General features: G+C 46.0%; 1 protein-coding gene across 7 annotated transcripts in view; it reads right to left on the bottom strand.

Annotated features, from left to right (window-relative positions):
- The window catches only part of DMD (dystrophin), a 6,826,337-nt gene that overhangs the window by 5,596,312 nt on the left and 1,215,775 nt on the right, over window positions 1-14,250 (bottom strand). For all 7 annotated transcript variants that reach the window (XM_078657819.1, XM_078657824.1, XM_078657821.1 and 4 more), the window contains exon 13: window positions 4,531-4,650. In XM_078657819.1, the coding sequence (XP_078513945.1) occupies window positions 4,531-4,650 (120 nt within the window). The remainder of the gene's footprint in view (window positions 1-4,530; window positions 4,651-14,250) is intronic.

Raw genomic sequence — 14,250 nt, 5'->3', positions numbered from 1 at the left:
GATATTACAGGATTGCATATGGTAAAACAGCTGGCTTCACATGTCCTCTTGAGTTAAGCCTTTAGGCTGCTTAGTCCATGCTACCACTAGGATAGCTTGTCTTTAAGGTTGACTTACAACCACCACCATAAGGGATTGTTTGGACTGATATAAGGTGCCCCCAGAATTGGAGACATCATACATCAGGCCAACTTCTCACATGGACCAACTGCTCCATGCGAAGATTCCCAGAGCAGAGGGTTGGGGTTTCATAAGACACAGCCTGATCAATGTGCAAACCAATGGTTTCTTTGCAGAGGATGGAGTCCACCTATCGGATGTGGGCACAGATATATTCCTACTGGATCTACAGGAGGCCCTGGAAAGAGCCATATTCAGGTACAAAGTGACAAGGCAGCATTGGGAGGGACCCCAGGAGCAATGGTAGCCACCCCTGTGGGCTTGGCAGAGGTACAGTGTGCGCTAAGGGATTCTGGTCAGAAACCAATGGAAGAGGGATAACTGGCCAACTACCCATGAGGGATGTATGACATTACAACGCATACTTTTACATCGCATGCCTTTACAACGCGGTTTTTACAACGAAAACCTTTACAACGCATAGCGCTTTGGGGTGCTGGATAGTTAATAGTTTAATTTACTATTCCAACTCCAGTCCCCGTGGACACTAGGGAAGGTGTTGGATAGTAAATTAAACTTATTCCCTATCCTAGAGCGCCCCCCAGCGTAATGCGTTGTAATGGTTTGCGTTGTAAAAGTTGCGTCGTAAAGGCACTGCGTGGTAAAAGTTGCGTTGTAAAGGATGTTTCCCACCCGTGAGGCCTTACGGCAGGACCCCGGGGACGAACGCAACAATGCCCCTTAATTTCACGAGCAGTTATAAATCTGAGCAACTTGGGGCTTGCCCGGTACTGCTCCACAGCCTGGTGTGGCGTTAGTGGTTCACAGTGTGAGGACACCCCCAATAGTATCGCACCCATTGGTATGTAATTCATGTGCTTTTTGGCCAGTCAAGTAGGAGGTCAGTTTAGGTTGCTCATCCACTGGTTCTCCTGGATCGCCTGCAAGCTAACCCAATTATGTCTTGCCTACAGGTGCAAAAATAAACCTGCAGCAAGTTTTCTCCAACACATTATAGTGTCTAAGGACATATTATCAAGGACCTTATCTCCGCTTTTTTGGCTTTAAAATAAATAGCGCTAATCGAGCTCAGTGATATTTATCGCTGTGTGGCGATAATATGCCCCTTAGTCCTTACTTTTGGGTCACACAATTTATGTCACATGCATGCTGGGGGCCTAAAGGACTTTGGGGTATCAGCGCTATGCTAGTTGCTTTGAAACCTGAAAACACTGCATAAAAAATGAGATGAGCTCTCGGGAAAATCAATACTATTCATATTTGGGGCTGGCTATAAAGACGAGAGTTGATGAAGTGGTCTGTGTATTTTTATTTTCAGTTATTGAGCAACACACAATATCTACGGCGCATATAAATTGATTTAGAAAATATTTGAGCAAATGCATACACTGGAGACGGGAAACACCCATCACAGCGGAAGCACTGCATCGCGCTGCTATCGCATCGCGACTATTACATCGCAGATGGCTGCACACCGCATGCTACCGCGTCGCATGCTAAGACGCCGCAATGACTTTTAAAGCGCTAGGTATTACATCGCATTACAGGGCAAAAGCAATTACATCGCCACAAAACGGCAGGGCAAAAGGCATGCAAATGTACACCAAAGTTATTACGAAAAAAAAGATATAACGGCAGGGCAAAAGGCATGCAAATGTACACCAAAGTTATTACGAAAAAAAAAATATAACGGAAATGACACATGATGGGCGAGGGCACAAAATAATAGAAAAGAAAAGCATAAACGAACGGATATGACACATGCAAAAGCAATTACATCGCCACAAAACGGCAGGGCAAAAGGCATGCAAATGTACACCAAAGTTATTACGAAAAAAAAGATATAACGGCAGGGCAAAAGGCATGCAAATGTACACCAAAGTTATTACGAAAAAAAATATATAACGGAAATGACACATGATGGGCGAGGGCACAAAATAATAGAAAAGAAAAGCATAAACGAACGGATATGACACATGCAAAAGCAATTACATCGCCACAAAACGGCAGGGCAAAAGGCATGCAAATGTACACCAAAGTTAATACGAAAAAAAAGATATAACGGAAATGACACATGATGGGCGAGGGCACCAAATAATAGAAAAGAAAAGCATAAAGAACGGATATGACACATGATGGGCGAGGGCACCAAAATAGAAATGATTACGACCCAAATAATAGAAAAGATTTACGAGCACATATTGTATGATACAATTATGACTTCGAGGGCACCAAATTATAGAAATCATTTACGACCTCACAACGGACAATGATGGTCAAACCGTCTCCAACACATATAAAGAGATGATATTCTCTGATATACAATTATGATTTCCGCATAACGGACAACGAAGGTTGCTGGGTGCGTGAATGGGTGGGTGGATGGGTGGGTGGATGGATGCGTGGGTTGGATGCGTGGGTGGGAGGGTGGATGCATGGGTTGGTGGATGGATGCATGGATGAGTGGGTGGGTGGGGGGATGCGTGGATGGGTGGGTGGATGGATGCGTGGGTCGGTGGATGGATGCATGGATGAGTGTGTGTGTGGGTGGGTGGGTGGGTGGATGGATGGGTGGATGGATGGATGCGTGGGTGGGTGGATGCGTGGGTTGGATGCGTGCGCGGGTTGGATGCGTGGATGGATGCGTGGGTGGGTGGATGCGTGGGTTGGATGCGTGCGTGGGTTGGATGCATGGATGGGTGGGTTGGATGCGTGGATGGGTGGGTGGATGGATGCGTGGATGGATGCGTGGGTGGGTGGATGGGTGGGTGGATGGATGCGTGGATGGATGCGTGGATGGATGCGTGGGTGGGTGGATGCGTGGATGGATGGATGCGTGGATGGATGCGTGGGTGGGTGGGTGCCATAAGCAGGTGCACCTGCTTTATTTTGATACAACAAAAAACGGATTGTGCCCTTCAACGCGTGCACCTGCTTTATTTTATAATATTTTATAAAAAAAACGGAATATCAAAAGGGCCAGGAAATGTTAAAAAACGTTGGGTTGTGCCCTTCAACGCGTGCACCTGCTTTATTCTGATCTATAAGTGCTTCGTGTTGAAATGTGACTTTTTGGGGCAGGAGCATCAACACGAAGCACTTACAGATCGATAATAAAGCAGGTGCACGCCTTGAAGGGCACAACACGACGTTTTTTTAACATATTCTGGCCCTTTTGAGAAGAGACGACAGTGGAATAAGTGAAAGGCATGCAAAATGCAGTCCCTGCACAGAGGGAGAGGAGGTGGAAACACGGATAGCGCTGCTGACTTTGGTGCTTGGAACCAAGGATCGAGACTCGCCTGAGCCACAAAAAAAATACACACTTACAAGTGCTTCTTTTTTATATTTCTGATTTATGATTACCTGCAATATTCCAACAATTTCAACAATGTTGTCAATATTGGCGTGCGCTGCCAAGCTTGCTGTTAGGCACGGAGTGCAATGACTGGCACAGATGCGCAGGCAAAGGGCATTTTTAGCAGATGCTGTTCATGTATAAGTGTAGAGGGGAGTCGCGTTCAATGTACTAGGAGAAAGAAGGTGAGATTGTGTGAGTTACCAATTAGCAGGCTTCCAGTGATTTTGGCACAGCTGTTTTTGCAGAGGATGGCAACCACGGTGTTTTCTACATGTGTTTGGCCTCGGAGTGCAGGAAGAAACACTCGCCACAAACACAGGCCGTGCTGCTTTCCGTGCCAATGTAAGCATGTCAAGAAAACATATTTTACATGAACACAAAGATTATGTATACAGCGCCACCTCAATTATACTTCTGAATGTTACCGCCCAAACTACAGACATTGATTTGAACTTCCCTCCGTTTTTGTTCTGATATCTTTCCTGTTAATGAGTTCACGATTCCCCCCAGCACGAACCTATCTTGCCACGTTATACGTTTTTTTCATTTTCACATTCACACATCCCTTCTGCCCTGCCCTTCTAAAACCTCTGCTGCAGTTACCTCATGTGAGAGGAAGATTCCAAAGACCGCGTTGTTTTGCCATGCGACATGCTGTACTGCGGGGTAAAGTACGGCCCAATAGAAAGCAATGGAATCGCGTTGCAATAGATTGCGAGGTGAAAACAGGCGATGTAATGGACTCAGCGATCAAATAGATGCGGGGAAAAAGCGCGCGATGTAAATGTGCGCGATGGAACGTCATACATCCCTGGAGACAGCACAGCTAGGAAATGACGAGGAGCCTTGTTTTCTTCTGCTCCTGCTCCATCTCAGATATTTTCCGGGATTTTAAATGAGCAGTTGACGGTACAATTTTAAAAACAAATGTAGGAGCCTTCTGCAGCACGATGTACTGCATCTTCCATATTAGAACATGTATGGCAGCTGTTACGGTTTGCATAATGAAGTTCACAAAGCATGTTTACCTGAAGTTGATCCTCCAGTGCAGCGGTGACTCTGTCTCCACTGTTTTCGTCCACGACCACCACCATGTGAGTGAGAGAATTCACTCGTACCTGTTCCTGCTCCAAATCATCTTGCAGCACCTGAAACACATTCACAGAACATATTTAAAAACGTATAGCACCCAATGTGACTTTTTGCTATTAGATGAAATATTAAAATTATTTCTCTCTTTAGAAAGGGCCACAATAGACAGGAAAAGTTGTGAAAAATACAAAGTTACGGGAGTAGAGTTTTTAAATGGTTTAAGGTTTAAAATATTAATGTCCTCTGTCAGTTAAAGGTATGTTTATTGTCTCACCAACGCAAACATACACAATCCAATCCAACTGGATTAAAAAAACGAGGCTAATCACCCGTGAGCGTATCGAGGCCCTGAGCGCTGCCACACGTCTTAGCTTTACTGGTAGCATGGGGGATTCGTTTCCGTTGCAAAATTCAAACATGCTAACCTAATTAGGTCATTAACGCGTAGGTCTTGTCCCAGAAATTAAGTTCAAATGAGTAAAAGGCCCCTTAAGGGTCATGGGTTGCTGGGGTCAATTATGAACATTTAACGCGGTCAATGCAGCAAAGAACTAGCCTAGTGAAACTTACAAGACAGCTGATATTTAGGTGATTACAAATCTTGTGCTCCTCTGTCAGTGCTCAGATTTAGGGAGCCAAAACAGTGCTGAACGTTTTTTTTTTGTTTTGTTTTTTATATATCCTTTATTTCGATAAAATATCATAAAAGGTACAGATACAAGATAAAACATTTTCATTTTACATAATCCAATTGTGAATAGCTGTATGGGTAAAGTATCTATTGAAGGGAGTGCATATCATATTTAAAATAAATAAATTATTAAAAAGCACATAAAATCAACTCCATAAAATCAGCAGAGATTTCCAATTAATTTTACATCTTTTTACAGTTTTTCGCCCGCTTTTTTCCTAATAAAATATACAGCAAGCAGGTACCTACTAATACAAAAAACGATAACTTGTCGTGTATCAGTTGTTAAAATTCTTTCTGCAACTCTATACATCCTAACACCAATATTTGTACAAAGGGGTTTGATCCATTTTTTCCTGGCTGCCAAATATGCGGGACAAAAAAATAGTATGTGTGCGTTATCCTCCTTCATACCTTCACTACACATACCACATTTATCATTGCCGTTTGAGCTCCACTTTGCTGTACGACTTTTTATCATCAATGATCCATATCTAAGCTTTAGGTATAATGTTTTTTCTAAGGGAGGGTTTACTTCATTCAAAAAGGGCTCGAAGCAAGGCTCTGTTTTAAACAGGTAAAATTCTTTAGTTAGAGAGCCATTAGATAAATCACTAGTTCTCCGTTCATTCATATAAGCCCAGAAGGAGATTTTTAAAATCATTTTGGAACATGGGTTAGTGCAGATGGATTTGTTCAAAAGTGGGCTAGTCCAACCCTCACTAACCATGCTCTGATATGGTCGTACCATGCAATACGGCTAAAAACATCCAGGTCTTTTAACTCAACTAGAGCTACTCTATAATGTATCAGGTCAGGTATAGTCCATAGCCTAACCCATAACATTAACGGTCTTAGTATGGCATGATGATCTGTCCACTTCATATTTAAGTCAAAAAGCATTGGTATTGTTGGGGTATACACTGGCAATTTTAAAAGTGCTCTATAGAATTCATTCTCTTTGACCTCAAAAGATTTTCTGCAGAGGGGTCCCCACAGCTCGGCCCCGTATAGGACTGCCGATTGTGCTTTAGCCCAAAAAACTTCAAGTGCCGGTAGCACAGCTTTATTCCAGCTCTCCCTATGCCTTTTTAGTATGGGTCGACTATTCTGTCTTAAAAGTAGCTTACTTTTTTCAATTTGAGATTTCCACTGCATTTTGGAGTCAAAGGATACACCCAAGTATATAAAAGTTTTAACATGTTCCAACTTTTGATTTTCTAAAACCAAGTTTCCCTTGAAGGAACTATGTGGATTTATTGCCATGTACTTGGTTTTGCTGGTGTTTATCTCGAGGCCTTTTGTATTACAATATGAGTGAAAAGTATTAAGCAATGATTGTAACCCTCTCGACGTTTGGGATATCAAGATGGTATCATCTGCAAATAGTAAGGCTGACACAATTTCACCCCCAAATTTTGGTGAATCGTTTTTACACTTGCTTAGGAAAGCGGGCATGTCATTAACGAACAGGGAAAAAAGGGTTGGGGCAAGGACACAGCCTTGGCGAACCCCCCTTTTTATTGGTATCGCTTTAGTGAGTTCGCCATCTGGACCCCACCTCACTTTCGCAAAGTTGTTATGGTGGAGTCTTTGTACCTGCTCCAAAATATTTTTGGGTAAACCCTGTTTGGCAAGCGCTTTCCACAACAAGTGTCTGGGGATGAGGTCAAATGCGGCTCTAAGATCAACGAATGCCACATACAAATGGCCCTTCCGCAAATTAGCATATTTCCAGCATAGGCAGCAGAACCTGAATAATTGATCTATAGTGCTAACTCTTGCTCTGAAGCCTGCTTGGTATTTGGGAAGGACATCTCCTTCCTCAATCCATTCATTGATCCGATTTAAAAGGTGCCTTGCATACATTTTCTGCTGTATGTCTATTAAACTTATCGGGCGAGAATTCTCAGGATCACTCCTGTCACTCTTTTTAAAAATACAGATGATTTCCGCCCCCCTCCAAGTATCAGGCATACTAGCACCCGCAGCTATATAATTACACAAGTGGTTAAGATATGTCCCCAAATTTTTAAATCATGCTTGAACAAGTCTCCTGGTATGGAGTCAAGTCCTGGGGCTTTACCAGGTTTCACAGAGTTAATAGCTGTGTCTGTTTCCTTAAGGGTGAATTCTAAGATGTGCTCAGGTGAATTTGGGGATATTAGAGTATCCAATTCGGTCCCTGGGTCAAGTGCTGCATATAGGTTTGTGAAGTGATCCACCCAAATCTTTTCTTCCAGAAAAACATCTCTAGTACCCTTCGCTTCCCTATTCTTATTTGCAACAATTTTCCAAAAGCGAAAGGAATCCTTGCTCTTTACTGCGGTCAGCATGTCTCCCCATATTGCTTCATCCCAGATCTTCTTAGCAGTCTCGAGTGATGTTTTATACTTCTGCCGTGCTTCCCTCACCTTGGAGCTATGTTATGTTATGTTATGTTATATATTTCTTATAACGCGCACTGCTAGTCAAGACTGTCCTGGCGCGAGAGAAAATTCAAGTATCGGAGGCAAAAAGAAAGCATGTGGACTACGTGACTTGCCTGAATAAAAAGGTTTTAAGGTGTTTTTTAAAATATGCAAGGCTTGTCGTGTGTCTCAGATGGTCAGGGAGGCTGTTCCATAGCTGGGCGGCTCTAACCGTCATGGATTTCCCCCCGAGGCGAGCTCTCTTAAATCTGGGAGTGACCAGGTGTCTGAGGGAGGCAGATCTCAATTGTCGCGAGGGATGATAAAAAGCAAACCTAACACTGAGGTAGGGTGGACATGGGCCGTGTAAGGCCTTAAAAGCTAGTGTCAGGATTTTGAAGCGCACTCTGAGAACAACTGGGAGCCAATGAAGCTCGGCAAGTTGTCTTCGTACGCTAAGACAACAGGGAATGTTAAGTAGAAGCCTCACTGTCGCGTTCTGGACTACTTGCAGTTTGCGGAGCAGGAAGTCGGGGGCGCCCACATATAGTGTGTTGGCGTAGTCCAGACGTGAGAGGATAAGTGCTCTGGCCACTGTTTCTTTAGCTTCCTGGGGGAGAAGGGGAAAAAACGTCCGGAGGGTGGTAAGGGTCCCATAGCAGGTTCCCGCCAATCGCGAGATCTGATCTCGGAAGCAAAGGTCAGCGCCGAACCAGATCCCTAGGTTCTTTGCAACTCCGCAATTTCCAGAGGGGCACGGCAATCCTATGGGCCAAATGGATTCCTTAAATCCCTCTGGGAATTGGCCATACAGGAGAATCTCCGACTTGTCCTCATTGCATTTGAGAGCCGCCTTGGCCAGCCAGGCAAATACTGAGGACAAGCATAGTTGGACTCTCTTTGTATCAAGGTTGTTCTTGTCCCACGTGAAGAGAAGCTGGGTGTCGTCGGCGTAGGCCATTATTTTTGCACCCAAACTCTCCGCAAGATATACCAGGGGGGTCAAATACACGTTGAAGAGCAGGGGACTTAGAGTCGACCCTTGAGGGACTCCAGTGTCCACCTTGCTAATCGATGAATGGTAGGGGGGGAGCCAGATTTGTTGTGACCGGTCAGTGAGAAAGGACTTGACCCATTTGAGAACCGCGCCTGAGATGCCAATGTCCTCTAACCTAGAGATCAACTGGGCATGAGGAACCGTGTCGAACGCGGCAGAGAGGTCCAATAAAATTAGGGCCGCTCTGCCGCCCCCGTCCAGACAATCCCTGATAGCCTCAGTGACCTCCACTAGCGCAGTCTCAGTGCTGAAGGAGGAGCGGAATCCAGATTGGGCAGGATGTAGTGCCCCTGAAGATTCCACAAACTTCTCCAGTTGGCGAAAAGCCACTTTCTCACAGACCTTGGCTAAGGCTGGGAGCAAGGAAATAGGTCTATAGTTAGAAGTAACTAAGGGGTCCGCTGAAGGTTTTTTAATCAGTGGGAGGAGTTTTGCTTGTTTCCACTGAGGTGGTACATTACTATGACATTTAGCTTTAATTGCTATTACTAGCTCAGATTTGGCACAACGGCAAGTTTTGTCGTACCAAGGTTTCCCCATCAACTTTTTGTTTCTATTCTCAGAGTCTGGTCTAAGTAGCTTAGTTATTAATGGGGTTATTTCCAATATAAATCTTTTATGTAGTTCTAGGAATTGGTTCCCCTCAATTTCTATTTCTATTGCTATATAAGTAGAAAAGGTGCTAGCAAGAGTGTCATACATTTTTGCCAGTTTCCCGTTGTTGTCCAATGTGTGGGCCCATTTAACTGCATGACGATGATTAGTCACAGTTATAGTATCACTGGTATCTAAAGCAGGAGATTTATAGTCCAGTGTCCTAGATATAATCTCTCTTTTTAGTATTAATTCAAGTGGCCGATGGTCACTCTCTACCCTTTTCTTGACTTTAAAGTCCACTATATATTGCCATAGGTCAAGGGATAGAGCTACATAGTCTATCTTACTTTGCATGTCCTTCTTAAAGAATGTGGGAACCATCGGTACATCAGAAGTATGTCGACCATTACATGCTCTTAGTCCATGAGTGGTCATTAGACTTGTTATTTGAAGCGCTAAGGATGTGCATGCAACCTGCTTCACGCTAGATAACTCGGGGATCTCATTCACCATATCCTCTTCCTCATGGATGCTGTCCAGCCCTTTTATTGGTTCGTACAGTTGAAGACTCCCCCTAAAATTATGCCTGTACCTATTTGTGTTTTACTTAAAACCTGCTCCAGTTGGGCAAATACCTGTGATTCCTTAGATGCCAAACTAGGGCGATTATATAAATGATAAATATTCAGAACCCTGTTATCATTGGTCACTATTTGTATGCCCAGTATATCAGGGGAATTTGTCTCTACCTGTTTTATAATACCAATAATGGTGACTTTTGCCAGATCAGTAGGCCCCCTGATGGCCTGCCTTTTTTAGATGGGATTGCACCAATACAAAAGGTTTTATATCCTGCTCGATGGATCATTTTGGTGGCCCAAGTTTCCTGTAATAAACATATGTCGCTTTTTTCGACATATTCGTTCCACCCCAGGTCTTTTGTGTTCTTTATCAAGCCTGCGATTTTCCATGAAATTATTTTTAGACTTACACTATCTTTTAATTGATCTCGTGGTCCATTAATCCCACTTGGGTTAGGAACCAAAGCTTTTGTGGATGCAACATCTCCGCAACCATTACAACCAGTTTCCTCCCTATTGCTATTTATAGTTTCAGGTGTTTTAGAATTAGACCCTGCTTCTTCTTCTCCCTTCTCCTTGAGTAGGCTTTTCTGTATGAGTGGCGGGGGCAGTCAATCCACTCCATCTAACTGTGACAGCTCCTGGAATCTATTATGTGTCACTACTGAGAATGCCATATTCGATATTAATCCAGGAGTGTGATTCTGGGGTTTATAGAAATACCCTAAGGGGAGGGCCTGAATATTTGTCTGGCTTGCGGCTTGATCTTCATGAACTCGAAAAAGGGAACGCACCAAATGTGGTTGCCTAAAGTTGACAACTATGCAATCTCCAAGTATATTTTTTGGTGAATTATCCACCCATCCTACTCTGCGTACCATTAGGATCTCATTTGCTTTCCTAGTATTGAGGTTTTTGTGTTTAGATAGCCAATCCATTACTCTATTTTTTAGGACGTCCCATGACTCCGTCTGTTCTCTTTTTAGTTAGGGACTCCTGCTAGTACTAAAACATACGGGCAGGTTGCTGGGGGCAGATCTAAAACATCAGATTTAGGAACCAAATCTGTGCCTTTTGGGCTATATTGAATCTCCCTATAGGGGTTGGACACTAGTCCATTCTTATCCTTGTGTCCAGGCGGGGTAAATCGGCTCCTCTTAGTTACCAAAGGGGGAGTGATGATTTCTTTGTTATGTCTATTACAAGCTTTGTCCAAATGTCTTCCTCCCAATTCGGGTCCTTTGCCGAATGGGGTTCCTAGTTCAATGTGGTCCTTATTCTTTGCTTTGGTTACTTCTAATTTAGCTATCAAATCCCCTCCCTCAGCAATTATTCTATTTCCTTCAGTTATATTTTTACCTAGATGGGCAACAGCAGCATTTAACTGGATGATCTCATTATTTAGCTCTCTTAATTTGTGATCCATTGATTCACTTATTTGGTTGTGGACAGAAGTTAAAGTTGTTTTTATAATATCTGCTACGATCTGTTCTAGACCATCCACTAACCCCCTGTCGATTATAGATTTGTTAGGGTTAATTATATCTGTTTGGACCCCAATGTCAAATGTCAAATGTCAAAGGTTCTTATATAGCGCCTTATCACCGCAAGGTCTCAAGGCGCTTGCTTTGGGAACCCGTCCTGGCTTATCCCTGTGAGATAACCCGTACTGGGCATCCCCAAGGTGAAAGCCAGGCATCCCGCCACGGGGGGGGGGGCCATAGTGGAGATTAATCAAGCTATTGCCCAGAGTTGCAGAGTGTGAACCCGTGATTCGAGTAGGCACCGAAGCGAGAATTTTAGAGTCCGTGGACATTTGGGCTCCAGACCCTGGACCCCAATAGATCTAGCAGTAAGTCCTATAGGTTCTTGATCATTCGCATACAGATCACAACCCCCTCTCTTCTTCCCCCTTGATAAATAGTCACCACTACCCCCTATCTGCTTATTTATTGTGACTAACGGCTTTTGAGCCCGCAGTCTAGTAGATATTCCGGGACTCATCTCTGGGCTTTGTGTTTCTAATTCGATTAGGGTAGTCGGTTGGTCTAAGGTGTGCTCTAACTGATCCTGTTGAATTGCTACTACAGGTAGGGAACTTTCTAGTGGATGTGCCTCCCTGACTACCGTGTATGTGGGGAGTCTAGAAGGGTCAAGGGATAATCTCCTCTGGGCAAATTCGATTTCTTTGTCCAAAGCCTTTTCAGTTCGTGTAATGAAATCGTCCAGTTTTCCCACCGTGCCCTTTCTTTTACTCATTGTTAATATAGACAACCCCAAATCAAAGTATCACGCCCTGGCTGTGAGTTTGATATATTACAAAAGAATTACAAAAGGATTGGGTATACAATAATATTTGTTTCCTTTTAACAGTACCTTTTCCTACAGACAGGCCAAGAGAGGGGGCCCAGCCCAGCCTCCTCCGGCCTGTGACGGCCTAGGACGGCCCCACCATTGTCGCAGGCTTCTCCCGGCGATGCCCGTGCGCGTCCCGCGACGCGGGAGTACTCGCGGTCTTTTGTGCCCCACTGGGCGCGTGATGGAGTGGCCGTGGTCCTCAGGAATTATGGGAAATGTGGTTTCCCCCGCTCGGCGGCCGCTCGCGATGTCCAACAGCGGCGGCGGCGGGGTGAAACCAAGCAGCAGACCAAAGAATCCGACCAGGGTGCTGAAAAAATCCTGGTGAGTAGTCTTGCCCCAAACTGTGCAGCGAAAACAGGAACCCGCTCTGCCGCAGTACTCGCGGTCTTTTGTGCCCCACTGGGCGCGTGATGGAGTGGGCGTGGCCCTCAGGACTTATGGGAAATGTGGTTTCCCCCGCTCGGCGGCCGCTCGCGATGTCCAACAGCGGCGCCGGCGGGGGGAAACCAAGCAGCAGACCAAAGAATCCGACCAGGGTGCTGAGAAAATCCTGGTGAGTAGTCTTGCCCCAAACTGTGCAGCGAAAACAGGAACCCGCTCTGCCGCAGTACTCGCGGTCTTTTGTGCCCCACTGGGCGCGTGATGGAGTGGGCGTGGTCCTCAGGACTTATGGGAAATGTGGTTTCCCCCGCTCGGCGGCCGCTCGCAATGTCCAACAGCGGCGGCGGCGGGGGGAAACCAAGCAGCAGACCAAAGAATCGGACCAGGGTGCTGAGAAAATCCTGGTGAGTAGTCTTGCCCCAAACTGTGCAGCGAAAACAGGAACCCGCTCTGCCGCAGTACTCGCGGTCTTTTGTGCCCCACTGGGCGTGTGATGGAGTGGGCGTGGTCCACAGGACTTATGGGAAATGTGGTTTCCCCCGCTCGGCGGCCGCTCGCGATGTCCAACAGCAGCGGCAGCGGGGGGAAACCAAGCAGCAGACCAAAGAATCCGACCAGGGTGCTGAGAAAATCCTGGTGAGTATTCTTGCCTCAAACTGTGCAGCGAAAACAGGAACGCGCTCTGCCGCAGTACTCGCGGTCTTTTGTGCCCCACTGGGCGCGTGATGGAGTGGGCGTGGTCCTCAGGACTTATGGGAAATGTGGTTTCCCCCGCTCGGCGGCCGCTCGCGATGTCCAACAGCGGCGGGGGCGGGGGGAAACCAAGCAGCAGACCAAAGAATCCGACCAGGGTGCTGAGAAAATCCTGGTGAGTAGTCTTGCCCCAAACTGTGCAGCGAAAACAGGAACCCGCTCTGCCGCAGTACTCGCGGTCTTTTGTGCCCCACTGGGTGCGTGATGGAGTGGGCGTGGTCCTCAGGACTTATGAGAAATGTGGTTTCCCCCGCTCGGCGGGCGCTCGCGATGTCCAACAGCGGTGGCGGCGGGGGGAAACTAAGCAGCAGACCAAAGAATCCGACCAGGGTGCTGAGAAAATCCTGGTGAGTAGTCTTGCCCCAAACTGTGCAGCGAAAACAGGAACCCGCTCTGCCGCAGTACTCGCGGTCTTTTGTGCCCCACTGGGCGCGTGATGGAGTGGGCGTTGTCCTCAGGACTTATGGGAAATGTGGGTTCCCCCGCTCGTCGGCCACTCGTGATGTCCAACAGCGGCGGCGGCGGGGGGAAACCAAGCAGCAAACCAAAGAATCCGGCCAGGGTGTTGAGAAAATCCTGGTGAGTAGTCTTGCCCCAAACTGTGCAGCGAAAACAGGAACCCGCTCTGCCGCAGTACTCGCGGTCTTTTGTGACCCACTGGGCGCGTGATGGAGTGGGCGTGGTCCTCAGGACTTATGGGAAATGTGGTTTCCCCCGCTCGGCGGCCGCTCGCGATGTCCAACAGCGGCGGCGGCGGGGGGAAACCAAGCAGCAGACCAAAGAATCCGACCAGGGTGCTGAGAAAATCCTGGTGGGTAGTTTTG

This window comes from Lissotriton helveticus, chromosome 8, assembly GCF_964261635.1.
Source record: "Lissotriton helveticus chromosome 8, aLisHel1.1, whole genome shotgun sequence".
Lineage (NCBI taxonomy): Eukaryota > Metazoa > Chordata > Amphibia > Caudata > Salamandridae > Lissotriton > Lissotriton helveticus.
This window is presented reverse-complemented; position numbering and strand designations above follow the sequence as displayed.